Here is a 25716-nt window from a genome sequence, read left to right on the forward strand (position 1 = left end):
CAAATCTGTTATTTCCTCTCTAGACCTCTGACCTGAGCTTTAGAACAGTAGTACCTTCAACTGCCTATTGGACATTTCAACAGCACATTATCATCCTAAGCAACCACCCTCACATGTTCATTGGTGCACTGAATGGCACTGTATCCAGTTACCTAAATCAGAAACCTAGGCATCGTTTTTACTTTGCCTGATTCCCAACATTACTCACCCTTTGTACTTAGAGAAACACAATATTTCTCCTTTTGTTTCATTCCTAGTTCAGCCATAGTCATTTCTTACCCAGGAAACTATAGCAGTCTAACTGGTTTCCTTGCCTCTAGTATTTCTTGCCCTGCTACTGGTTCCATTTCCATACTCCAAAAGGAAAAATTTCAAAATACAAAATCAGATCATGTCATTCCTCTACTGAAATCCTTCATTGGCTTCCTACTTCTTAAGGTCAAGTCCAGACTCCTTACGCATGATCTGACCTCTGCTGACTTTGCCAGCTCATTTCTCATTACTTTTTTTTTTTTTACTACCATTATCCCAAATCTCACCAAACTTTTATACCCTCAAGGGCACACAGTGTTCCTTATGGTACTTCCCTTCACCTGTGCCTGCTCTTCCCCGAGAGCTCAGTGTCCTTGATTATCCTCAAGTCCAGGAAACATTCCTTTTCTCTGTGCATCCAGGGCATTATTATTTACCTCCCTGTCAGACTAGTTTTCAAGCCATAATGCAGTGGACTGCTTTTTTTATCCCTGACTATATTGTAAGCTCGTTGAGGGTGGAAACTGCCTCCCTTGTTTATTCCCTGTAGTATTCCTGGCACTGAGCACAGTGCACAGCATATCATAAACAAATATTTATTTTAGAAACAAATAGATAAAGTAGACTGTTATAGCTGCGCAAAGCAAGGCTGCTCAAAATACTGAATATGGGCAAGTTGAAGGTTTGGGAAAAAGGGAGACTCAATTTGTATTCCTCCGTAGCAGTGCCGTAGGAACCGTGTTCATGACGACAGTCTTAACTACAACATTTAAGTAGAAATTGGATAAAAGACTTGGCTGCAAGCAAAGTATTGGGGTCAGAGCAAGAATCTAGGTATACCAAATCCAGACTTAACCAATTGCACTTAAGTAACCACCCTAGCTTTAACAAAACTGGGTTTTGTCTGGTGGATGCCACCTTTTGTATGCTTGTAGGGTTCAGTACCACTGCCCACACCACGTAGAATCCTATCTAGATTATTTTTTAATACAGAAGGTTAACAAGCCTATGCAGACTGTAATACAATCTCAATCACCAGTTGTATCTAGAAGCCTTTTTAATCTTCTGTTTTCTCATATGTGCATCATTTTCAATGGAAGAAAAAGAGTAGAAATAATATTAGAGAATTGTAAAAAGAGACCCACAATCATATTCAAATTTGATTACTTTTCATAGCTTTTAACTAGCCCATACATATTTTTATCTTGTTATATGTAACTCTTTGTATGCTATACTTACACTTTTCCCAAATTTCTACATAGCACTCCAGTGACTATCGTTTGACATCATGACACTTTGCTTATTTAAAGTTTTTGCTGTTAGGCTAAATTCTCAGAGATGGGATTATAGGGTCAGAGAGTGTAAAAATTGTAAGGCTTTTGCTTTGGAATTGTCCATGATTTTCCAAAAGGGTTATACTAGAAGTTGGCAGGAGTATGAAAGTACAAGGTGTCTTAATGACCTTGAAGCATTGAAGTGAGTGAGGTGAGAGGGAAAGAGAAAGCTGTGTACATAAAATCTTATTTATATTGGTTTAACTTTTATGATGTGTCACAAAGGATTTTTTTTTAAGTAGGGAGAAATAATTTTGTATCAGATGACAATATATTCAATTAAAAATACCCTTTAAAGAGTAAATGAAAATTTGTACCTGTTACGACTCTATTTATTCCATGTTAACTCCTAGATATTCTAAAATTCATCCTTTTAAGTCAGAACATTCAAGAGCTGAGTACATAGGTTGAATTTTAACCCTTTTTTTTGGCCCCAACCGGGGATTGAACCCACACCCTCAGCAGTGAAAGCTTGGAGTCCTAACCATTGGACTGCCAGGGAACTCCCTTGGGTCCGATTTTGTCAAATCTACATTCCTTAGGAGAAAATTGTTAAAATTGTTTAAAATTGAGATAAGATTGTTAAATCTTTCATAAGGCATCCCAGTATAAATATGATATTAGTGATCCTATTATTTACTCCATTTGTGCCGTTGAACTTGCTTGCTTGCTGCGTTGGGTCTTCATTGCTGCGCGTGGGCTTTTCTCTAGTTGTGGCGAGTGGGGGCTACTCTTCGTTGCAGTGCACGGGCTTCTCATTGCAGTAGCTTCTCTTGTTGCGGAGCACGGGCTCTAGGTACGCGGGCTTCAGTAGTTGTGGCACACGGGCTCAGTAGTTGTGGCTTGCGGGCTCCAGAGTGCAGGCTCAGCAGTTGTGGCGCATGGGCTTAGTTGCTCCGCAGCATGTGGGATCTTCTGGACCAGGGCTGGAACCCATATCCCCTGCATTGGCAGGCGGATTCCTAACCACTGCGCCACCAGGGAAGTCCCCTTTTGAGCTTTTCTGGTTTAGAATTTTGTTCTATTAAAATGATAAGCAGTAGAGAACCCCATTGACCTCTAAGTGGTGACAAACCTGTCATATGCAGGTCATTTAAAAGCAGACTAGATTTGAATGCATAAAGCATTATAGAATGAAGTAGAGTATAATTACAGTTTATATATACCTATAGTTAGATATATATATTTGTCAGAGTACTCCAAAGTTTTTTCTCCTAAGGGATGCGAGTAGAAAGTGAGAGACTTGAAGTTCTTACTTTTATATACGTCCATGTTGTTTCAGCATTCATTTAACAATGTGCATGTATTCTGTTTAATAATTTTTTTTTTTAACAGAACACTGCCCAGTTTCCTTCACATGGGTAACAATTTCGCTGAGGCAAGCTTTCATGAGGGGATTCTGTTTCAGTGATTAAACTGGGAGGAGAAATCTGTCAGTGAGTTGTTTCTGCTGCTTATAAGGAGTCAAAATGTAGTGCTTATTTTTTTCCCCTTCTGTCTCAGGTCATTTGGATCCAGGATTCCTAGCAAGTGACAAAACATCTGCTGGCAATGCACCACTCAACGAAGAAATTAACATTGCTTCTTCAGATAGTGAAGTGGAGATTGTGGGAGTTCAGGAACATGCAAGGTAGGATATTAATTGGAGAGAAGAAAATGGTATGGCATGCCATGGCATGGCTGGCATGAATGGTGGGGCTATTTCTCAAATTCCTGTGGTTAAAGAAATACATTTTGATTCTAGACACGTATGAGCTTCAGAATGTGTTGCATATTGTCTTATATCAAGAACATCTCGGTCACACATGTATGTGAAACAGAACTAATGTTTGTCTCTTATTTTTAACAAATGTCTAGGTGGCTTGACTGAGTTTTCTGGTATGGCATAAGTATCACCGTACTCCCCCCCACCCCCAATCCATATTTTCTTGCCTTTCACTTTATCTTGAAATATTTTGGAAGCAAATAATTGAGAAATCTGCATTTGACATCATACCTCTTCCTAGAGCACCTCTTTTTTTTTTTTTAACATCTTTATTGGAGTATAATTGCTTTACGTTATTGTGTTAGTTTCTGCTGTATAACAAAGTGAATCAGCTATATGTATACATATATCCCCATATCCCCTCCCTCTTGCGTCTCCCTGCCACCCTCCCTATCCCACCCATCTAGGTGGTCACAAAGCACGAGCTGATCTCCCTGTGCTATGCGGCTGCTTCCCACTAGCTATCTATTTTACATTTGGTAGTGTATATATGTCCATGACACTCTCACTTCTTCCCAGCTTACCCTTCCCCCTCCCTGTGTCCTCAGGTCCATTCTCTACGTCTGCGTCTTTATTCCTGTTCTGCCCCTAGGTTCTACAGAACTATTTTGTTTTAGATTCCATATATATGTGTTAGCATACGGTATTTGTTTTTCTCTTTCTGACTTACTTCACTCTGTGTGACAGACTCTGGGTCCATCCACCTCACTACAAATAACTCAATTTCGTTTCTTTTTATGGCTGAGTAATATTCCATTGTATATATATGTCACATCCTCTTTATCCATTCATCTGTCGATGGACACTTAGGTTGCTTCCATGTCCTGGTAGAGCACCTCTCCTTATCTTTCATGAAAGGTTGCAAGTTACTTTGGTCAGTTCCTGATAGTGTATTTCTAGTGATGTTTGTGTGATTTAGGGAATCTTGTTTCTTAGGAATTAAAAAAAAAAAGCCACAAGACATCAAATTAGTGTACAGTATTATGGAAATAATTTTATAAGGTTTGTCATTCTTTTAAGGTAGTGGTGAGCAGATTACAGCCCATGGGCCAGATCTGGCCTGCTGCCTGTTTTTATATGGACCTCAAGCTAAGAATGGTTTTTACATTTTTAAATGGTTGGGGGAAAAAAAATCGAAAGAAGACATCTTTTGTGACATGAAAATTGTATGAAATTCAAATAGAATTTATTTATCCATAAATAAAGTTTTGTTGGAATAGAGCCATGTTTGTTCACTTACATATTGTCTATGGCTGTTTTGCACTCCAGTGGCAGAATTGAGACGTTTCATCAGACACTCTAGGGCCTGCCGAGCCAAAGATATTTACTGTCTAGCTCTTTGCAGAAAAACTTTACTGACTCTTGCTTTAAGATACAGTCCTAAGAATTAGTTGCAGCCCTCTCAGAGGTATACCTGAGGAACATTTAACACACACACATACATACACAACAAAATCTAGTCTTTGGAAAAATCTGTATTCTATGTAGAATTTTTCTCCTATGCCACAAGAGTTAAGTTGTGATTTCCTCAAATAGGTATATAACATAGTATCTTACCTTATTTTTAGATCTGATTTTAATCTTTGGTTAGGAAGGTAATAAAACATTCACCAGCATTCTTCTGTTACTTATTTAAAAGGTGAATTTAGGAGTGGAGAGTGGGGGCAAAATAGACATGCACATAAATTGAGGATCCTTCTTCTAATGAGAACTGATTATACTTTCTGAAAGCATTTTTTAGTTAAACAATTGGAACTTTAAGTATGTAGATTTAAGTCATAATTTAACATGCCATCTCCCCAGAAGTGGCTAATTCTCTGTCAGAACTAGTATTGTCCCAGCACTTCATCCTCTATCCTATATTTATGCTGTAAGTATGCCTGTATAGCTGCTTCCTTTTTTCTTTCTAAATGGTTATTTCCCCTATTCTGGTGGGGAAGAATTTTCATTCTTTAATCTTTCCTTTATCTCATTCTTTTTTCTCCTTTTTTCTGCCTTAGTCAAAAACTTTTTCCTATGAAGTTCTCTTTCATTTCCCCATCTATTTCCTTCAAGCTGACTTATCCATGAGATGAAGAAGATAGAACTCTTGTTTTCTTCCTTTACTTCAGTATATGTTTGTCATTTTATTTCAGCATTATATAAGTATAGAAGACATTATTATATTTTTAAGCCCCATGCCAAGATCTTTGTAGAATATTACAGTATTTTTCATTTCAGACTGTGTACTATAAAACTTATTCTGCATATTGACTGATAGATTGATGTAGGTAAATTATCGTCAGTTGTGCCAGGAGCACATTATCCAGTTACCAACTTCCTCTTGACTTACTTTTCAAATTTTAACTCAGTGTTACTCATGTGTTCCTATTCAAGTAGGAAAGAATAGGTTATAACCTGTGCTGTCTTGTCTAATCTCTTACTCTGTTCTGAGACATATCAGTGATATGGTCCAGTTCTCTATTAACTCCTACCGACTCTCCCTTCTTTATTGTCTCCTTGTGCCTAGAAATGTTACAGAGTGAGCTACCCTTCTTTTCAGATTCTTTGTTAAACTTTCCTTCCATAATGATATCTTGAGCTTCTTTTTCTACAAATATTTTTGTTATCTGGAGTTGAAATTACTATATTTCTATTAAAACTTGGAAATTTAAATTCCAAGTTTCTCTCACCTCCAGCACACACACATGCACACCGATTATCTCTAGTACACCCTTCTCTGAACTTGTTAAAGTCTTTTATCCAGATTGTCATTTTACCCTATAAACATCTTTGTTTCACTCTTAACTAAGTCAAGTGACTTTGGGTACATTTTAAATAACATGCTATAACATTACTTTCAAGGACTTTTTCATACAGGTTCTGAAGCATAAAGATGTGTTTTTTTGGTTTTTTAAATTCTGATCCTTTAATTTGAATCCTGGAGAAATCATATCTTGGAGGTGACAGATCTATCTTGAAATCTCAGTGGTGGTTAATAACTGTCCATAAAATGGAATGTAGAGTTGACAAATTCTGTTGGAGTACTTTGAATGGACTCTTGTATCATTTTGAGGGGATCTTTTATTTTGGCCCTTGGGTCTAGGACTGAGCAGGATCTCACTGACTCTGCTGTGTCTTTCTGAAAAATTTTTCAGCAGTTTCTTTAGAAGAAGCATGATAATCTTTCAAACATTGAGATTAAAAAGCTGAGAAGTGGGACTTCCCTGGTGGCGCAGTGGTTGGGAATCCGCCTGCCAATGCAGGGGACACGGGTTCGAGCCCTGGTCTGGGAAGATCCCGCGTGCTGCGGAGCAACTAAGCCCGTGTGCCACAACTACTGAGCCTGTGTGCCACAGCTACTGAGGCCTGCATGCCTAGAGCCCGTGCTCCACAACAAGAGAGGCCACTGCAATGAGAAGTGCACCGCAACAAAGAGTAGCCCCTGCTCACTGCAGCTAGAGGGCCGCGCGCAGCAACAAAGACCCAAAGAATAAATAAATAAAAAAAAAAAAATTAAAAAAAAGCTGAGAAGCAGGTGGGGGGAGAGGCTTTCTTGTTGGTTGCTTCAGAATTGCCCCTTTAGCTGCCTGTATCTCATCTGGAATTTATTTCTTTTACAGGTCTAGGGTTGCAGTTATGAAGTATTGATGGGCTTCTGGCAGGGTTATCGCTTGGAAGAAGGTTTTAGGTTTTGATCCACATCTTTTTGTTCTAATTCGATTTGCATGCATAGATGTTTTGTTTGGATTTGGTTGTCCTGTTCTTATTTTTCCTTTTGGTATTCTACGTTGTGGGCTTTCTGAGAGCTTTAAAAAACTCAGACTTGGTTCTTGAGTTGTTCTCTTTGGGACTGTGGTTGCTCTGACTTGGGTTTGGGTGCCATTTTTCCATATTGGAAGCATTCCGGTTTGTTGACCTTTATATCAGTAATTCTAGTTGTGATGTGCCTCTTTTTTCTTTTTCTTTTTTTGTTAAACAGTTGTTTTTCTTTTCTTGCATGCTAACATCTTCCCCTGCTCTTTTCTTTTAGATTTTGGTATGTTCACTTAGCTTCTGTGTTTCTTCTAGTCATAGACTAGAAGGCATGCCTGCCTAACTAATGGTTGAATGCATCTTTTATGGCTGCCTTGGATTGCTGTGATGAACTCCTGTCATTACCTAGATGTCATTTCTAGGTGTTAATTTTTGGACAGTCCAGTTTCACAAGATGCTCTTTGCCAGTGAGGTGGAGACTTTTCCATCATCTCTAGTTCTTCAGTGCCCGCTTAATTTTGCCATAAGTTTTAACTTATGACCCTGTTGCTAATATTTTTCTTTATCCTTGTTCCATTTTCCTTCTTTTCTTCTGCAAGCTTCATTGGTAATTGCCCTAGGAAGATGAATGCATGTATCTTTATGTTATGGAACTGTGCTGAAACAGTTCTTTCAGTACCTGTTCTCTGAAGCTTTTATGAATAATCAGACCCTTACCTCCTTTCACGTGGTCCTATGGTCCATTGGTTAATGTTGGTTCACCCTTCTTCAGAAGAATTGCTGTGGGGAGTCTTTAGCATTTAAGACTGATTGCTGCTTAGAACCAATTGCTAACATTAACCCTAAAAAAAGCAAGGGAGGCAGATTAGCATTTCCCTGAAGCTACAAGAATTCACTCTACCTTCAGTTAGGAAAAATAAGTAGGAATGTTATCTAAGAGGTCACCTTCAGAATCTGTAAATGAGAGCAAAAATGATTAATTTTTAATGTTGTTTTCTTAGAATAGTAGGTTAACTGTATCAACAGCTGATCATCAGAACCTGCCCTCTTTTTGTGTTTTTCTTCCTTTCTACTCTGAAGTCTCCTTTTTTTGGTTTTAATATATGAAGAGCAGGAAATTATTCTATCAAAACTTACTGTTTATAAATAGTGGATGGGGGGGGCGGTCTATGGAAGTGAGGCCTAAGCAGTTTTTCTTGGTTATAATACTCAAAATGTGACTCTAGTTGTGCAAACCTATTGCCAGTCATATGCAGATTAAATGCTTTGTGAGAAAAAAGCTGGTGTCTGCACTAGAATCTGATTGGACCAATTATAAAACAGCTGAGTATGTTCCCACCCCATATCTTTCATAATAGAAAAAGGATATGTGATAGTACATGAAACTGTGCTTTGTTAGTTGCCTTAACAAAATTTTGAGCCTCTCACATCCTTCTTTAGAGGGCATCTCTGTAGGGCTTATAACAATTGTTGTAGTCGCATTTCCTCCTGAAATTTTTTCCCCCTCTGCATCTGGTATAAGTTATTCTGTAATGTACCATCTTATAAAATAGGGCTCAACCTTTTTTCCCCTGTACTTAAAAAAAAATGTGTTGAAAGCCTTGTTCTGTCCTCATCCATCTCCTAGCTACCATTTTATTCAAGGTGGCTGAAGTCATTAAATCATAAAAAAAAATTTGAATGTTTTATTGGCTTATAACACACACAGAAAAGTAATAAGTGTACGCTTTAGCTTTTGTACCCATACCCAAGTAACCAGCTCTCAGATTAAGAAACAGAAGTCCCTCTTGGCTCCACCTTGCCCTCTGTAACCACTATCCTGACTTCTAACAGGATAGCTTTGCCTGTATTCAGAATCTTACTAACATTCCTGACAGATGCCCCAGCAACTGCTTGAATGTTTAAAAGGCAGATTTTCTATTTTGTAGTGGCTGTAATTGTTGTGTAGTAATGATCATCCAAAAGTTGCCTTCTAGAAACTGATTCATGGTTGTTATTCTGCTCTCAAGATCTCTGTACTGGTGAAGGAGCTGCCTTCCATGATGATTCTCACTTCTCTGGCAATTGCCCTTCCAGTTGCAGTTAATAGGAGACAGGAAAGCTTTTGACCAAAGATAGGATCATCACATTCTCCAGAGAATCTAAAATTTTGAAGAGAAACAGACTAAGGATTGGGGCTTGAGTCAAATGAGTGAGGCCAAGTTGTTCCAGCATCATTAGGTTCTTTGAGGTACTCAAGTAAAGGTGCTTTTCCAGTAAATTTTCTTTTTTGCTTAAAGTAGCCCAATTTGGTTTCCAGTAACTGGAACTATTTATAACCTCTTTCAACCATTCCTCATTAGTAAATACCATCTCTAAACCTCTTACTCTCCTACTCTGGACACTTTGTAGAATCTGCTTTGCTCTTTATTGTATTACCCGCAGGGGCTAGGCAGTTCCCCTTACAGTCAAACATAGTGTATAGTAAGTACTTCGGGAGCAGTCTGAGAAAGACATAGTTGGAAATAAACTCCCCAGTGGAGACCTGATTTTGTTCTGGTTCCATGTTTTACTTTCTTAAGACCCTGGGCAGTTGTCTTTTGGTTTTGGTTTTCTCTTCTGTAAAATGGGAAGATTGGATTAGATCCCTTTTAAAGCTACTACCTGATGTCCTGATGTTACATTGTATGATTACTTAAGGAGCAGTGCAGAGTAACAATTGGGACTAAATACTGCTTTTATTTCAGAGTTATTTCTAGGAATTCTGTCAATGATTACATTGACTTTTTTTGGTAGTCATTCATTCCCTGATTTTTCTAAGTTTCTAACCAACTTTACTTCAATTACTACTTGACAGATGAGCTTTTGAACAGCTTTATATTTTTAAATTGGTGGTCTGGGCCTGTCTTTGCACTCTGCTGACTCTTGCCGTGTTTTGCCTTACTGAATTTAATACACACATTTGTAAAGCAACAACATGATGTGGAAAGCATTGGACCAGAAATCAGACTTGGCCTGAAGTTCCTTTGCCTATACTTTCAAACAGTATGACCCTGGGCAAGTCATGTAACCTCTTTAACCCTCAGTTTCCCTGTCAGAGTATGGATAAGAACTTCCACATCTACCTCATAGGTCTGTCGGGCATGTCAGATGAGGAGAAACTGCTTAATAATCTTAGTATTCTGTTGTCATCAGTCATCAAAACCATTCCTTTAAAATGTTGGATGGGGCTTCCCTGGTGACGCAGTGGTTGAGAGTCCGCCTGCCGATGCAGGGGACACGGGTTCGTGCCCCGGTCTGGGAAGATCCCACTTGCCGCAGAGCGGCTGGGCCCGTGAGCCATGGCCGCTGAGCCTGCGCGTCCGGAGCCTGTGCTCCGCAACGGGAGAGGCCACAACAGTGAGAGGCCCGCGTACCACAAAAAAAATAAAATGTTGGATGGACTCCTTTGGCTGACGTTTTTCCGTGACTACTCGGTCATTTAATCTTGAGTGTATTTAAGGGGTGGACAGATTTGGATTAGACTTTGGACTTGTTTTTCTTTTTTTTTTTAAAGGTTTAATTTTATGTATTTTTGGCTGCGTTGGGTCTTCGTTGCTGCGCTCGGGCTTTCTCTAGTTGAGGCGAGCGGGGGCTACTCTTTGTTGTGGTGCACAGGCTTCTCATTGCAGTGGCTTTTCTTGTTGCGGAGCACGGGCTCTAGGCGCATGGGCTTCAGTAGTTGCAGCACACGGGCTCAGTAATCGTGGCACACAGGCTCTAGAGTGCAGGCTTAGTAGTTGTGGCGCACTGGCTTAGTTGATCCGTGGCATGTGGGATCTTCCTGGACCAGGGATCGAACCTGTGTCCCTTGCATTGGCAGGCGGATTCTTATCCACTGCACCACCAGGGAAGTCCCTGTGTGTCTTATTTTAATGCTTTTTACTAGCTAATCTTTGAAAATATGGTCGCCTCTGGGTTAGTAGCTACTCTTAGCCCATTTCTGAAAAGATGATGGCTCTCTGGTACTGTAACAAATCTGCAGTCTACCCCTACTCTGGCCTCAAGGGATCTGTTTTTCGGCACCTCTCTTGGTAAGGGAGTCATTTTCAGGCTAGCCTTTGTAGGAGCAGGGCCTCTTTCCATAAGCCTAAGGGTCCTTAAGGGCAGTTTTGCAGCTAAACCTTGTCTGTTGTTACTCTAATGTTTTCTTTTGAACCTATAGGTTCAGGTAGCCTGGGGTCGAAGCTGGAGTTCTTAAGTGATTCAGCATCACTCATCGTATACATGTTGTCAGAACAGCTGCTCACGATCCATTGTAGTAGTTTGTGTGATTAGAATCATGCCACTTGTCACTTCTCACATATGCTGCAGGGAGACAGGTCTATAATTTACATGTGTGGACCTCAGGAGCAGTGATAACTTGAGCTGCCTGCCTTCCTCTCATATGAATCAAAACTTACTCAGTGGTTCATCCTGGAGGTTCACAGTTCTATCATTTGACTGCAATGTGGAATTCAATATGTAGGTATTTCTGAAACAGTTCTCTCCCGATCAGTGAACTCATGAGATTTGTCAGCAAGGCAGTTCTGTCCCTCTTATAGGATACTTTTAGAGAATCTAAACTGAGTACTTCAGCCTTGTTATTTTCACTGAAGCATAAGTGGTTGTGATGAACTAGCCAGGTGTTTCTCTTGTCACCTTCAGGTTGAGGGAAATTGATCTTTAACTCATGACCTAGTACTTAAAGATGTTTAGACATCTAATCTGTAAAAGGGGTATTACTACTTCTGTTTTTGTAAGTACTATTAACAAATATGGCACAGAACTTATTTTAAGAACAAGTTTCACTTGTATTTCTTACTGTTTCATTAGCTCAGACTAAGATTGTCTGGGCATCTTAATTTTGCTCAGGATTTATATGCTGCCCTATCCTGAAGACCCCAGGGGCTTAAATGAATTCAGAGAAGCATCATCTTATCCATTTTCAGTACAGATCTAGACGTAACTCAGGACTTTGTGGCTGAGACAAAAATCTTGGCATTTTTAAGGCTAAACTGAGAGAGGTGGGGAGACAGACCAGACATGGAGGGAAGGAGGAAGAGGGGGAGGGATATTGGTTTTGGGTTTGATGAACTTGCGTAGTAGGTTTATCTCAGTACAACTGAAGCCATTTTGCCTTCTGTAGGATTAACCATGCTTTTGCTCTTCATTTCAATTTCAGGTGTGTTCATCCTCGAGGAGGTGTGATTCAGAGTGTTTCTTCATGGAAGCACGGCTCTGGCACGCAGTATGTTAGCACCCGGCAAACACAGTCATGGACTGCTGTGACTCCCCAGCAGACTTGGGCGTCACCTGCAGAAGTTGTTGACCTTACATTGGATGAGGATAGCAGACGTAAATACCTACTGTAATGCAATGTCACTGTGTTTCCTCTGCACTGCTCCCTTCCACTTACTCCTCCTCCTCTTTGTGACATGGAAGTTCATTGTCATAGCTTCAGCTTCAGAAGCTGTTTGTGGCATTTGTATAATTGAAACTCATGGAAAATTGCCCCCTTCCCTTTTTTTTTTTTTTAAATTAAAAGAAGTCACTTAGGAAGTAACTTATCACAGAGAAAAGAATTTCTTCTTTCCCTCAGTAGGAATCTGAGAATGATGAATTTTATTAGACAACTTCATTTTACTTGGTGACTTTCAATCTTAGGAAACTGCCTTCCTTTTAGAATGATATTTTAATTACCAGGTGAAATGGATTTCAGTTTTTGAATCTTGTATTTATTTTTCTGTGTAATGAAATTAATATGTAGACTTGACCACTGTCAGCCCACCCATTGGCACTCCTACCTTAGGGCATTTGCACACATATTAGTCAGTTCCTTTTTGGCACCTAGTAGGGCATGTGCATTGAAAACCTGTCCTTAAAAATAGAAGACAGAAGTGTTACTTTTCTTTTAGCTTAAGTCTTCTGCCTTTTTTCCTGACTTTGCTCCTGGCTGAATTCCCACAACACAGATAATTGACATGACCCTTTGTGTTTATAAATACTGCTAAGGTGACTTAGTTGATCTCCTTGTTGCAATAATTCATAACTCTGGAAAATATCTCCTTGTGAGGCAGAGGCATTTCAGATAGATACCCCACCATGAGGTTTGGGCATCTGAGGAGAGTATTGAGAGATCCCTTTTCTCCCCCTGGTTTGTTCAAATAATGGGAGAAACATAGAACCTGTTACTTAGGTAGAATATGAAAAGTTGTGTGGCTTCTAAGGCTTTGGGCACTTGAAAAATCTGAGAGGGCAGTGCCTTCTTCTGTAGCTGGTCTCTCTGTAAAGGATGTAATGACAACTGTTTGATACTTGAGCTGAAGTTGACCTGTTGCTATATTTGGGTATTTTTCTCTTCTACCTTCTAAAAGTGGAAAATTCAAAATACATCATAAGAAACCAGATGCAAAACACATTAATGGCCCTGTAGGTTTTATAGTATCTAACAGGAATAACAAAGGGTAGTAGGAGCATCAGGGAATTCAGGAAATGCCGGTGTTGGAGTTTTGTGGCATTAGTTACTACCTTTTTTACTATAACATTGTAGTTACTAGTGAATTATTTTACAAGCAATACCTAGAATTAGCACACTATGTACTGTGCACAGGGAGGAGTGAAGTAATGCTGGCTTAGAAGACCTCACTTTTTGTTTTTCCACAGTTTTTGTCTGCTTTTTTGTTTGCTTTTGTTTCCATTTTTACCATATAATGGGGCTCTAGCCCTTTGCCTCCCTTCCCAAATGCCTTGGCGGCTCTTCCTTATCATACGAGCATGAGAACGACCATTTTCAGTTTCCACTCAGCGGACACACATTTATACCAAGTGCCTGTTCTGCCTAAGGCACTGTGGTGGTGCTGTGGGGCTGCTGCGGAGAACAGGACACCCACCGCATGTGCGTGCGTCCGGCTGCCTGGCTCCAGCTGCCTGGCCTTGTCTCCTGTGTGTGTAAAGACTCGCTTATTTCTTTACCCTTCTTCCTGCTGCTTTAGTTCGTCCATACACCTCTCCATGGGAATGTATTTAAGCATGTGTTCTTTCACCTTCTCTGATAACATCGCACTTGATCTGGCCTCTGTTCTTCATCAACTTTTTATTTTCCTATCATTCTACTTTTAATAGATCAGGCTTTTAAAGAGATCTTGAATCTCCAGTTTTAGCACCTCATGTCTCAAGTCTCTCACGTGGCCACAATTCTAGACAAAAACCAAAGACCCAGAGGCCAGAGCGAAATAGGACCTTCTGCACATTCACTACTGGTGTATCCTTGGACCTTCACATTTTACTTTAGGATTAATTTATTGAATTTTACTGTTACACGTTGTTTTTGACTTGAATTAAAATGCTAGACAGAGCAGAAATGTACAATTTCTGGTCTATATTTTCCAGGAAAATCATTGGGGAAAGAATAGAGTGGATTCTATGACTTGAAGTTTTTGCAGCTTATTTTCCCCCCACTATCAGGGCAGAGCCCCACTTTAAAGAACATTTTTGCATTACCTGTTCTTACGTTAGCAATATGTTTTGTCCAATTCCGTATAGCAGGGGATTTCCCAGGGCATATTTTCTTTAGTCCCTAACAGTCATCCTCTAACGAGAATTCTCTGGGCGTGCTGTGTGCACTGTGGGTTGGGAGTGGAGAGCGGAGTTGTAACCAAGCTCTTTTCTGGCCTTTTGCTTTTATATTGGGTTACACTTTGCCCTCACCTGTCCCTTTTCCAGCACCCTATCTGGCTTGATGCACCAGAACAAAAATTAATATGCAAAAAGCGGGGAGGGGAAGGGATGGTAGAGATAGCTTTTCTCCCTACTAGGTTGGGACTTTTCCACCTACTAACTATAGAGAGACTATGTTTCAGCTCTTCTTTCACTGCCAGATCCAGGAGAGTAGGGATGTGGTTTCTGGCAAGGTATTAATGATAAAATTTTGTGGTAACAGTGAGAGGCCCACGTACCACAAAAAAAAAAAAAAAAAAAAAATTGTGGTAAATTTAAAATTCTGACATTTAAAATTTCTTTTAAGGGGGTCTTTTTTAACCAAAGTTTTGCATTTGGTAGCATAGACACTTTATGCTTCACCGTCTCTTCAAAGTAATATCTCCACTAAAATGGTACACTTGGGTCGCAGATTGGTTTTTGGCACTAACTTGGTTAAGTGCCCCCCTTCCCCCAATTGGAAACCACAGAGCGGTAACTTAGCTATTGCATCAGTACAGCAATATTGATACGTAGCTATTGCTCGCCAGTAGTTGTCTCTTCATTTTGATGGAAGGGGCCGGACTGAATGGACTCCATTATTCGTAACAATTGAGCATCCCATAAATTCTGCTTTTATTATTATCAATTGTGAATATGAACCATCTGATTTGCTAATTTAGTCAATTGTTCATTGTTACTTTTAGCAGATTAGCACCATAGGCAATTTAAAAATGAATTTGTTGCCTGCTTTTTATACTGTGTCACAAGGTTTTTGAAAAAGCTGGGGACACAGTATTGTCTTTCAGTTTAAAGGTTTTTTTTTTTAAAGGCAAAGAGCTCCCCTCCATCCCTGTTTTTCAGTATGTGTATGATGCGACTTCCATGTATATATAAAAATGATTGCGCCCTAACCAAACTTCCTCAGATTGTGCACTGTTTGTTTAAAATAATCACGTATTTTAGTCCAATGCTGTTGTATTTTTTCATTTTATTTAAAACACTACGTACTTCTTATTCTTTTAACAAGTTTTAAAGGGTAGTGATCTTAAAAAAAAAATCACTGGATAACTAGGAAATATTTTTGTTGTTTAAAGAGTACAAAGGTCATTGAAGCCTTTTGCTCCTCTTACCATGAAAATGAAATGTTAGCCATTGTATGGCTAGGAACCAATGCACTTGGTGGTTAACAGATCTGCTGTTGCTGGAGTGTGAGCGTGGACTTGATGCAGTGACGACAAATCATTGCTTAGAATTAATGTTTTAAAATGTGTGACTCTAGTTTTTAAAACAAAATTTGGTTCTTCTTTTCATTATTTAGTTTTTGTTTCCATTTAGTATTTAATGGTCTTTGGAGAAAAAAAAATAATAAAACAGAGTGTTATATATATATTTTTTGGTGCAAGATAAGATTTTCTGTTTTTTGAAATAAGTCTGTAGCATAAAGGTTAAACTATTTTAAGACAAAATAAAATAGAGTGTATTTAAACAAAGATAATTTCTGAGGATTTTTTTTTTCCATCTGCTTCAGTTAATTAGATGGTGCCTGGAGCAGCTCCCAAGTTAGCTTTTGGATGTGAAAGTGAATTATATTTTGTTATCAGATCTTATTGTTAAAGTTCCCTGATTTTTTCCAAGCAACAGCTGTATCCTACTCTTAGAATGTTTTGCAGGTGGCCTTTGGTGTGTTAGATTTAGATAAAAATAGTTTTGCATTAGCTTTCCTGTAGCCCCCCACTTCCCTTTCCAGTTAGAACCAGTGAGATTTCAAAGCTGGCGAAAGGCTCCCTAGTGCTAGGCCCCTTTGCTCCTGGGAACAAAACTCAGCTGATAGTTACTTCCCAGAGACCAACGTGCCAGGGTAAGATGCTGTGACTGTGTGCACTTTGCTCGTGGTTGAAGCAAATACAGGGTGTTTCAAAAATAGCCCAAAGAACTTTCCTCCTAATTTGGTTCTATTTTCAGGGTTTTTATTTGGTTATCAAAATGACAGGAACTACTTACTGCGTTAACATCTCATGACTTTTGTAACTTACTTCATGTAAAGGAGAATGAGGAACCAGACAGAGTACAGCCTGTGTTTATTAAAATATTTACTCCTGGATCTCTTTATGTTCATCAAATTTTTAGTCCTACCTGCACTGGAAAGAGATCTGTTAACAATTAGGAAGTACACTGTTAACAGTTAGGAAGTGTTTTTAGTTTTGGGAAATGGTTCTTTTATACTAGTTTGTATCTGAGACCTAGACATGTTAGTGCCTATGAGAAACTTCTTTTCTTGGGCTCTAGAAGAAAATTTTTTGCTTAGGGTCTTGTTTTTGAACGCTTTTGCCCTTGGATGCTGCTTTTGAAGAATAGACAAAGCATGAGTAAGTAAAATAATCTGTGGCTAGTACTTAATCTCATTCTGGCTTCCTCTTTCTATTCTTTGCTGGCTTTTGGCCTTGCCTTCCCTTGTTTGTATGTTTTTCACAGTAGATGACAGCTATTTATAACTTTAGTCCAAACAGAAAAATTACATAAATCTTTACAAAATACATAAACATCTCTTCAGCTCCAATTTTGCAATTGAAGTAAGGTGAATTTCTTCTAGGTTTAGGTTTTGTTTTAACCATTTTGCTGATCTATGGAGTGATCCTGCTAGGTCACTGGTAGGTATGATTTTCTTTACTTTCTTGATTCTGTGTTTGAGAGCAGTGATTTACAGAATTAGAGAAGTTCCTGGGCTATACAGTGGAGCTTTGGCTGGGAGAATATGCCTGGAGCAAAAGAAGGCAGTGTCAAATATTGGAAGGAGCAATGCGCTCAGAAAAAGATGCAGGTGATGGTCATGAACATGATAGTGATGTGGAAAGAGCATCCATTAGCCCAACAGAGGTTGTAACACTGCTGGCTCAATTCAACTGCCATTGCGCTACTTTGCGGGTAGCATGCCTTCTAGATGGAGATGGCTTTAGGCAAGGATCCCTTTGTGTGATGAGGATTCACCATTTCTTTCTTTCCTTTCTGCCAAGCCTTGAGATCCCATTTGGTAGGTGGATGTTAGTAAAAGATGAGAGCGAGTGCTGGCAGTGAAGTCAACCCTCAGAAAGAAGGTGATGGCAGCAGCTTGTGTGATCTGCTCATAGATCCTGGCCTTCAGGGTGGGAACACCTCTTGGTTGTAAATTCTGTTAATCTAACTTCTTATTCTTTGGTAAAGGAAACTATTTGGTACCAGTTTTTTCCTTTGTGCTTTGATAATCGACACCTCGAAGGAGTCATTTCTGTTTCCTTCCCGTGGCTGCTCTGTCCTAAGAGTGGGAGGGTGAAGTGTTGTGCACCATTGAGCCCTCACTCTTGTGCTTGAGTCTAAAGCAAGCAAGTGTGACTTTAGGATGGATTTTGGCACCTGCAACAGGAGGGAAATCAGACCAGAGGGTAGAGGGACTGATGTTTAAAAAGCCTGAACCAGAGAGCAGGAGACTCCAGAGAAAGACTGACCGCTAAGGGATTTGATTTCTATGCCTTAAAATGGAGAATTTCTAAGATTTATTTTCTGAGACTGAAAGACAGGACTGTGTTATTTTAGGGAATAACTCATTGTTCTGCAGAGCCGTCGCTTTTCAGGCAGGAATTGAGGAGAGTGGCTTACTCCAGAAAGCTGTTTAAAGGACTACAGTTCTATCATCTCACTTAAGTTTTGGAAGGCGTTGGATGACTAACGCCCACAAAACCTTGAATTTCTACAAATTCTTTATTTTCAAAGTTTTAAAAGAATATGTATTTCAAAATTTTCACATGGGGGTAAGAAGTGGTACAGATTGTTGTCCTGATTTTGCAGATTGGAAGACTGAGAACAGAAGAATAACATATCGAGATTTACATAGCTCGACTTAGCAAGAGTAGATTTTTTCTGTGGTCCAAATTAGGACTTTTTAGCTTTAAGAAAAACAAAGCCTCTTTTTTCCACCTGGTTTTTCCTTCATTGTTATTGCTGCTGATTCTACTTTGTTCTGGCCTGAGAAGAATTGGAAGAAGTCTTCCTGAGAAGGTAATGTTTGATTGGTTCCCTTTTTTCTTGGGCAAGTGGTCACAGATTTAAACATCAGAACCGCACACCTGCATATGCCTCTCAACTCAAGCTCAGGAATGGCCTTGGAAACTTTTCCCATAGATAGATTCCCTGTCTCGTACTTTATGGAACAGGAAAATGTGGATGGTCAGTAAACATAAAAAAGATGCTCAGGCTCACTACTAATTATGGAAATACAAACTTACATTACAGGACACCATTTCACATAGGCAGAATCAGATAAGAATACATTTAAATCCAGTAAGGAGGCAAGACATTGGCAATTCACTTGTCTTCTTGTATGAGCATAATTTGCTACAATTATTTTGGAAAACAGTGGAATTGTCTAGTAAAAAGCTGAATATGTGCATATCTCAAGCTATGGACTGAAGGTTTGGGTTTCCCCTCCCTCCCATTCATATGTTGAAACTCTACTGCCCAGTGTGATGTTATTTGGAGGTAAGGCCCTTGGGAGGTAATTAAGTTTATATGAGATCCTAAGGGCAGAGCCCCCATGATGGGATTAGCACTCTTATTAGAAGAAGAAGAGACATGTAAGACACAGTAAGAAGGCAACTGTCTGCTAGCCAGAAAGAGGGCTCTCATCCAAATCAGACCATGCTGGTGCCCTGATCTTGGACTTGCAGCCTCCAGAACTGTGAGGAAAAAAAAAAAAAAAAAAAAAGCCTGTGTTTAAGCCACCTACTCTGTAGTATTTTGTTGTGGCAGCCGGAGCTAAGAGACCCATGACCCAGTAGTTACACTATCTGGGATGATACCCGTGAGCAACTTTTAAACTGTTGTGGTAGCCTAGGTAGGGAAGTCATGAAATCAGTTCAGTGTCTGTAAACCATCTTTTGTTTATGTAAGGAAATATTAACAACATAGAAATAACAGGAGACAATATTGTTACATGATACTTTTGTTATATACTGATAAACATCTACACACAAACATGTATGTGTACGTAGGGTCAAGATATAAAATGTATTTTATTTATTTTTACTGTGGGTTGCAGTAAAAAGATATGGAAAGCCCTGGCTCTAGAGAAACTGGTTTACATGCTCAGAAATGTTTAGTGTCATTTTTCCCCAGTTTTTGGCTATTTCAACATGGATATTCATCTATAGGATGGATAAACATTGTGTTTATAGAAGGTGTAGCCACTGTGAAAATTAATGAACTAGAGCAATATTTATACACTTATATTAGTTATATCAACATGGATAAACCTCAACACTGGAGTGGGAAAAAAGCAAGTTGCAGAATCTGTACTACATGATGCCATTTACATGAAGTTCAAAAAGACAAAACAATACTACATATTGGTAAAAAATTGATACACACATAATAAGAGTATAAAGAAATGCATGAGAACAATAAACACCAAATTCAGACTAATGGTTGCCTCTGGAGAGGGAGGTAAGGAGGGGTCACAGGGACTTCAACTTCACTGGCAAAATTTCTTAAGCTGGGTAGTGGGGACACAGATGTATGTTATTATTTGTACCTTTATGTATATCTTAAATATTTCATAATAAAAATTGTTCTCTGTCTCAAGCAGAAGGAATAAAAGCTCTTTATGACGTTCCAGATGATATTAGTGGAAATGAGTAAGATCTGAAGCTGATTCCTTTTAGATGCCCTCAGTACTTTTTGGATATGTCACCATAAGCAACAACAAAAAATAAATTTGATAACTTGGGCTTTAACAAAATTAATTTTGTGCTTCAAAGGATGCCATCAAGAAAGTAAAATGACAGCCTGTGGAATTGGGACAAAATATTTGTAAATCCTATATCTGATAAGAGACTTGCATCTAGAATATATAAAAGCTCTTTCAATTCAATAATAAAAGACAAAAAGCCCAATTAAAAAAATCTGAATAGACATGTCTCCAAGGAAGATATACAGCTGGTCAATAACACATGAGAAGATGCTCAACATCATTAGTCATCAGGGAAATGCAAATCCAAACCACAATGAGATATCACTTCACACCTACCGGGATAACTAGAATCAAAAAGTCAAATAACAGCAACTGTTGGTAAGGAAGTAGAGAAATCAGAAGCTTCATACATTGCTGATGGGAATGGTCCAGCCGCTTCAGAAAACAATTTGTTTCTCAAATGGTTAAACGTAGAGTTTCCATGTGACTCAGCCATTCTATCCCTAGGTATACACCCAAAAGAAATGAAAACATATGTCCACACAAAAACTTGTACACGAATGTTTATAGCAGCAGCATTCATAATACCAAAAGGAGGCAACAACCCAGATGTCTATCAGCTGATGATGCTTTATGCTACAGCATGGTTGAACCTTGAAAACATATGAAAAAAGCCAGTTACAAAAGACCCCACCACATATTCTTTCGTTTATAGAAAATGTCCAGAATAAACAAATCTATAGGAACAAAGAATAATGATTGCCAGGGGCTGGGGGGAGATGAAAGGAGGGAGTGATTGCTAATGGGTGAGAGGTTTCTTCTTGGGGGGTGAAGAAAATATTCTGAAATTCCATAGTGGTGATGGCGCAGCACTCTGAATTACACATTTTAAAAGGGTGAATTTTATGGTATGTGACTTACATCTAACTAAAGCTGTTACTAAAAAAAATTCCCAATTACCTGAGGGTACCATGCTTTAAGCTGCTAAGACCTTGGCATGAATAGGTGCAGGCACACTGCAGAAAATGGATTTAGATAGTTGGGGCATAATGAGGAAGTTTCAACCCAGCTTTGAAAAGGGACTCAGGAGACCAACATGACAGTAATTGAAGCCAGGCATGGCCAACTTTCTCACTGGGTGTGGCCTGCCCTGACCCTGAGATGCAATTTTAGGAGGGGATCTACCCTCTGTGGAGAGAGGTGTGGCTTGCTGAGGGTGAAGATTTTTCAGAAAGAAACCAACCCTTTCCCACTGAAATGTAAGTGATTGCCCTCAAGGCAAGGTCAGGACCATTTCCTGTGAGCTCCTGGGACCTGCCCCTGGTTTTTGCCCAGAAAGTTTACAGCCACCCTGAGAGACCATTCCTGATAGCTGACATCCTGCTAGAGTGGCCCTGACTGCACCATTTGGGCAGTGAGTCACATGGGGTTAGAGTGGGGTCAGCGTCTCGCTAGCTACGCCCCTGCCGCCTGGGAGATTCTGCTTTAACTACTCACACGCTCTCTCGGTTGCCAGCCCCTGAGAGTCGGTGTCACTGCTGAGAGTTTGTGGTGTCCTTCAGGGGTGCTGAGGCAGAAAACACGTTAGGACCTTAGTTTTATGCAGTGCTGGGTAGTACCTCTCCTCTTTTATCCAGTTGGTAATTTTCCACTTCCCAAAGTAGACGGCTGAATTCTACTGATTAGCTCTTTGGGCTCTTGGCAGAGTACGTTTGTTTGTTGTGACATTAAAACTGTATACCATTAAAAATGTGAACCTTTCACTCAGCGGTGAAATATGCAAAATCTTCAGCACAGGCACCAACCAATCAGAATTAGCACCGGAAGTAGGGCTGGCACAACCTCCTGTGGCAGGTATGGGATTTACCCTCTCATCGCTAGACTGCAGATCCTGGGGAGCGACCAGGGCGGTGGGAAGGGCACTCCAGGCAGCTCCAGGAAGGGGCTCTTTGCCAACTGCGATTGAAATGTGGCATTATTTTAACAACTGATAGAACCAAAGTAGTGTATACTGTCAGAGAGTCAGTCTTGCATTCACCTAACCTGTCTGTGCCTCTAGTTCCTAACTCATAAAATGGGGATGAGAGTACCCGCTTTATGGGATTGTCATAGGAGTAAATGAATGGGGGCCATCAGTCGATGCCATCAGTCTCGCCAGCTTTGCACCAGTCAACATTGTTTGGCTAGCTCAGCCGGGAAGCGTGTAGACCAAATTAAACTTGTCTGTAGGCTACTAACAGTCTTACAGCAGCAAAGTTAAACCCTCACAGCATTTTTTTCAGAAGTGAAATACTTCAGAGAAAGCAATCAACAGTTTGTTTATGTGATAACTGGCATGGGGTGGTGAAAAATAAAATGTCCCAAGGTCTGCCTTAACTGCTAACAAGCTGTGTGACCTACCAAGGTCATCCTCCTCTCTGGATCTCAACTTCTTCATTTCTGAAGGGCCTGCCACTTGCAGGCCTACCACTGTGGTGGCGTGGGGCAATCAAATAAGGTAATAGAATAGTATAGGATGATTCAAAGCACTTTAGAAGTTTGAGACCCAAATGACTGTGGAAGCAAGGCTGTAATGGAAGTTAACACATTGGGCCAGACAAGTGGGGGACTGTGGCACACTGGAGAGAGCATATGCTTTGTCCAAAGGGGAGAGCTGTGACTTGTCATGAGAGAATACAGGCTTGATGTTGCCAGATCTGTGGATTTTTCAAGAAAAGACATCTGGATTTTAAAAACGTATATGTGAAATTTCTGATTTGTAGACACTCTTGTGTGGCCATGGTCGGACCTCCTGAGTATACAGCTTGAATAGAACTGTTGGTACAGGAGTACTCCCTTCAGTCCTTCAGGAATGGGATAAAAAGCGACGAGCCCGGGGTGGCCCAGTGAACTGACCCTTATTTTGTAGAGGCTGCTGAGACTACCAAGCTCCAGGTGCATCTCTGTTGTAAGGGACAGAGGATGCCTCACGGAGCTGTGATCAGTTCCCATCCTTGGTCTCGTGTATTGCCTGAGTACATCTCTCTGGTTGGCTAGACAGTCAACTGAAGAGAATAGAGGCCAATTTCGTGTCATCAGTCTCACCAGCCCTGTAACCTAAATCAATCCTATTTGATCTAGCTCAGCCAGGGACTGTGTGGGCCAAATAAAACTTGTCTGCAGGCCTGATTTAGCCTGCAGGCTGCCAGTTTGCTGCCTGTGTACGATGCAGATTTCACTGGTTCAGCAAATACTAAATACTTGCTATGTGCTAGGCAGTGGGCCAGACTCCAGGGACATAAAGGTGACTGGAAGTCAGTCTTCCCCCTCAAGTAACTTTGGTGTAACAAACCATTGTCACAAAGCCTGACAAGTGCTGAGACAGAGCTCAATGCAGTGGGAACAAAAAGAAGGCTCCCTGAGCCACCTTTGGGGTGGAGTGAACAAATGGAGGAAGAGCTCCTGCAGAAGGTGATGGTGAGCTAAGTTTGCAGGATGGGTAGGAACTATGAGGTCAGAGGAGGTAGAAGGTGGAGGGTGTGGGTGGGTGCTGTTCCGAAGCTCAGGCAAAGCATGGAAGTGAGAGAGAAAGCATGGCTCATAGAGGAACTGCATTTTGGGGGGAAAGGGGGTGAATGGTGGGGAGTAAGCTGGAGATATAGTTGGGAGCCATGAGGCAAAGGGCCTTGAATGCCTCACTAACATCTCACAGATGCTCTAGCTGTTGGTCTCCACTAATAGAACATGTATATTACTCTCTAAAAGCCTGCACTTTGAGGCAGAAAATGAACGTCTAAACACATACATGCAGTGGAGGTGTACCTCTGAAATGACGGGAACACTAAAGTATTGTATGGAGGGGAGGAGTAAGAGCAGCTCCTTCTGGCAGTAAAATGGGGAGTGAATTAGAGGAGAATGGAATTGGAAGTGGGGAATATGATTAGGAAGCTTCTGCAGGAATTGAACAGATAAGAGAACAAGGCTGTATCAGGTGATGGGAAGGAGAAAAGGGAGGAGAGGTCAGAATGAAAAAATCAATTTAAGAGGTTGACTCTGGAGGACTTGGTTATGGAGTGTTGGGGGTACTCAGCATGTGAGTGAGGAAGGAGGAGTCAGGAAGAGAGGCTCCCAGGTTATTACATCCACTGAGTAGGAAATGCAGAAAAGGGATCAGGTGTGGAGAATGTAGCAGAGGTTTTTGAGTGTCCCATGTCATAGACCTCTAAGACAAGGACAGGTTATTGCACTTTGTACTCTCTGCCTTAAGAAGGAGACGTAGCACTTGGTGGACCTCTTTGGCTTTGGGACACAATACATACCATATTTGGAAGTACCGTTCCCGCCCATTCATTGAGCGACTTAGAGCAAGGAAGCGCTCTGCAGCAAACCCAGGCTACAATGCAAGCTGCGTTGCTGCTTGGACCATTATGATACAGCAAATCCAGTGGTGCTAGAAGCATTCCTGGTGGATTAAAGTACAGTGTGGAGTCTCTGGCAAGCCCCAGTAGAAGGGGTGTATTATGGATCCTACAGGCTTTGGAGCAAGGCTATGCCTTCTGCAGCAGCGAGCTATTCACCATTTGTAAAGCAGCTCCCAGCTTGCTCTTGGGCCCTGACCATGCAACACCAAGTGACCAAAACATCAACTGCTTATCATGAGCTGGGTTTTGTACCATTCACATTATGAATCCAGGCAGGCCCAATGACAGTCCAGTCTAAGATGAAAGTAGTACATCTAGGACTGGGCAAAAGGCCAAGGGGCACAAGTAAGCTGCACAAATAGGCTAGCTGCACAGGCTTCTTCCTCAGACCTCCAAGGCAACCCCCCTGTTGTATAGATGACTCTCCCACAGTTCACACCAAGCATTTTCTTGTGACCAGCTGCTGGAGGAAGAAAGATCCCAGGCCTGGTTCAATGTGTTGGTGTTAGCCAAAAACAGGCTGCTGGTTTCACGAAAGCCCCAGTCAGGGTAGCCCTGAAGGACAGTGGTTAATGGAACCTCTCCCAGTGGGCAGAACTTCTAGAAGTATACCTGTCCATCAGTGTGGTCTAGAGGGAGAAGTCTGTATTCCATAAGGATATGTATTTTGAGCAGTGACAAAGGGCTTGGCTGGTCGGTCAGACCTGAAAGGAAAAAGAGAAGAGAGACAAGGAGGTCTGGGGAAGCGGCATGTGAGTGATCCTATGGGAGTAGGCACAAAGCGTGTGGGTCTTTATTATGTTTCTGCTAATG

At 40.6% G+C, this 25716-nt stretch overlaps 1 protein-coding gene across 3 annotated transcripts in view; it reads left to right on the top strand.

Annotated features, from left to right (window-relative positions):
• The window catches only part of ARK2N (arkadia (RNF111) N-terminal like PKA signaling regulator 2N), a 75746-nt gene extending 55101 nt beyond the window's left edge, over positions 1-20645 (top strand). For all 3 annotated transcript variants that reach the window (XM_082667828.1, XM_082667827.1, XM_082667829.1), the window contains 2 exons: positions 3090-3216; positions 12269-20645. In XM_082667828.1, coding sequence (XP_082523954.1) covers positions 3090-3216; positions 12269-12458 — 317 coding nt within the window. In that variant the 3' untranslated portion in view covers positions 12459-20645. The remainder of the gene's footprint in view (positions 1-3089; positions 3217-12268) is intronic.
• Positions 20646-25716: the final 5071 nt, after the last annotated feature.

Source organism: Grampus griseus, assembly GCF_964374135.1.
Source record: "Grampus griseus genome assembly, chromosome: 12".
NCBI lineage: Eukaryota > Metazoa > Chordata > Mammalia > Artiodactyla > Delphinidae > Grampus > Grampus griseus.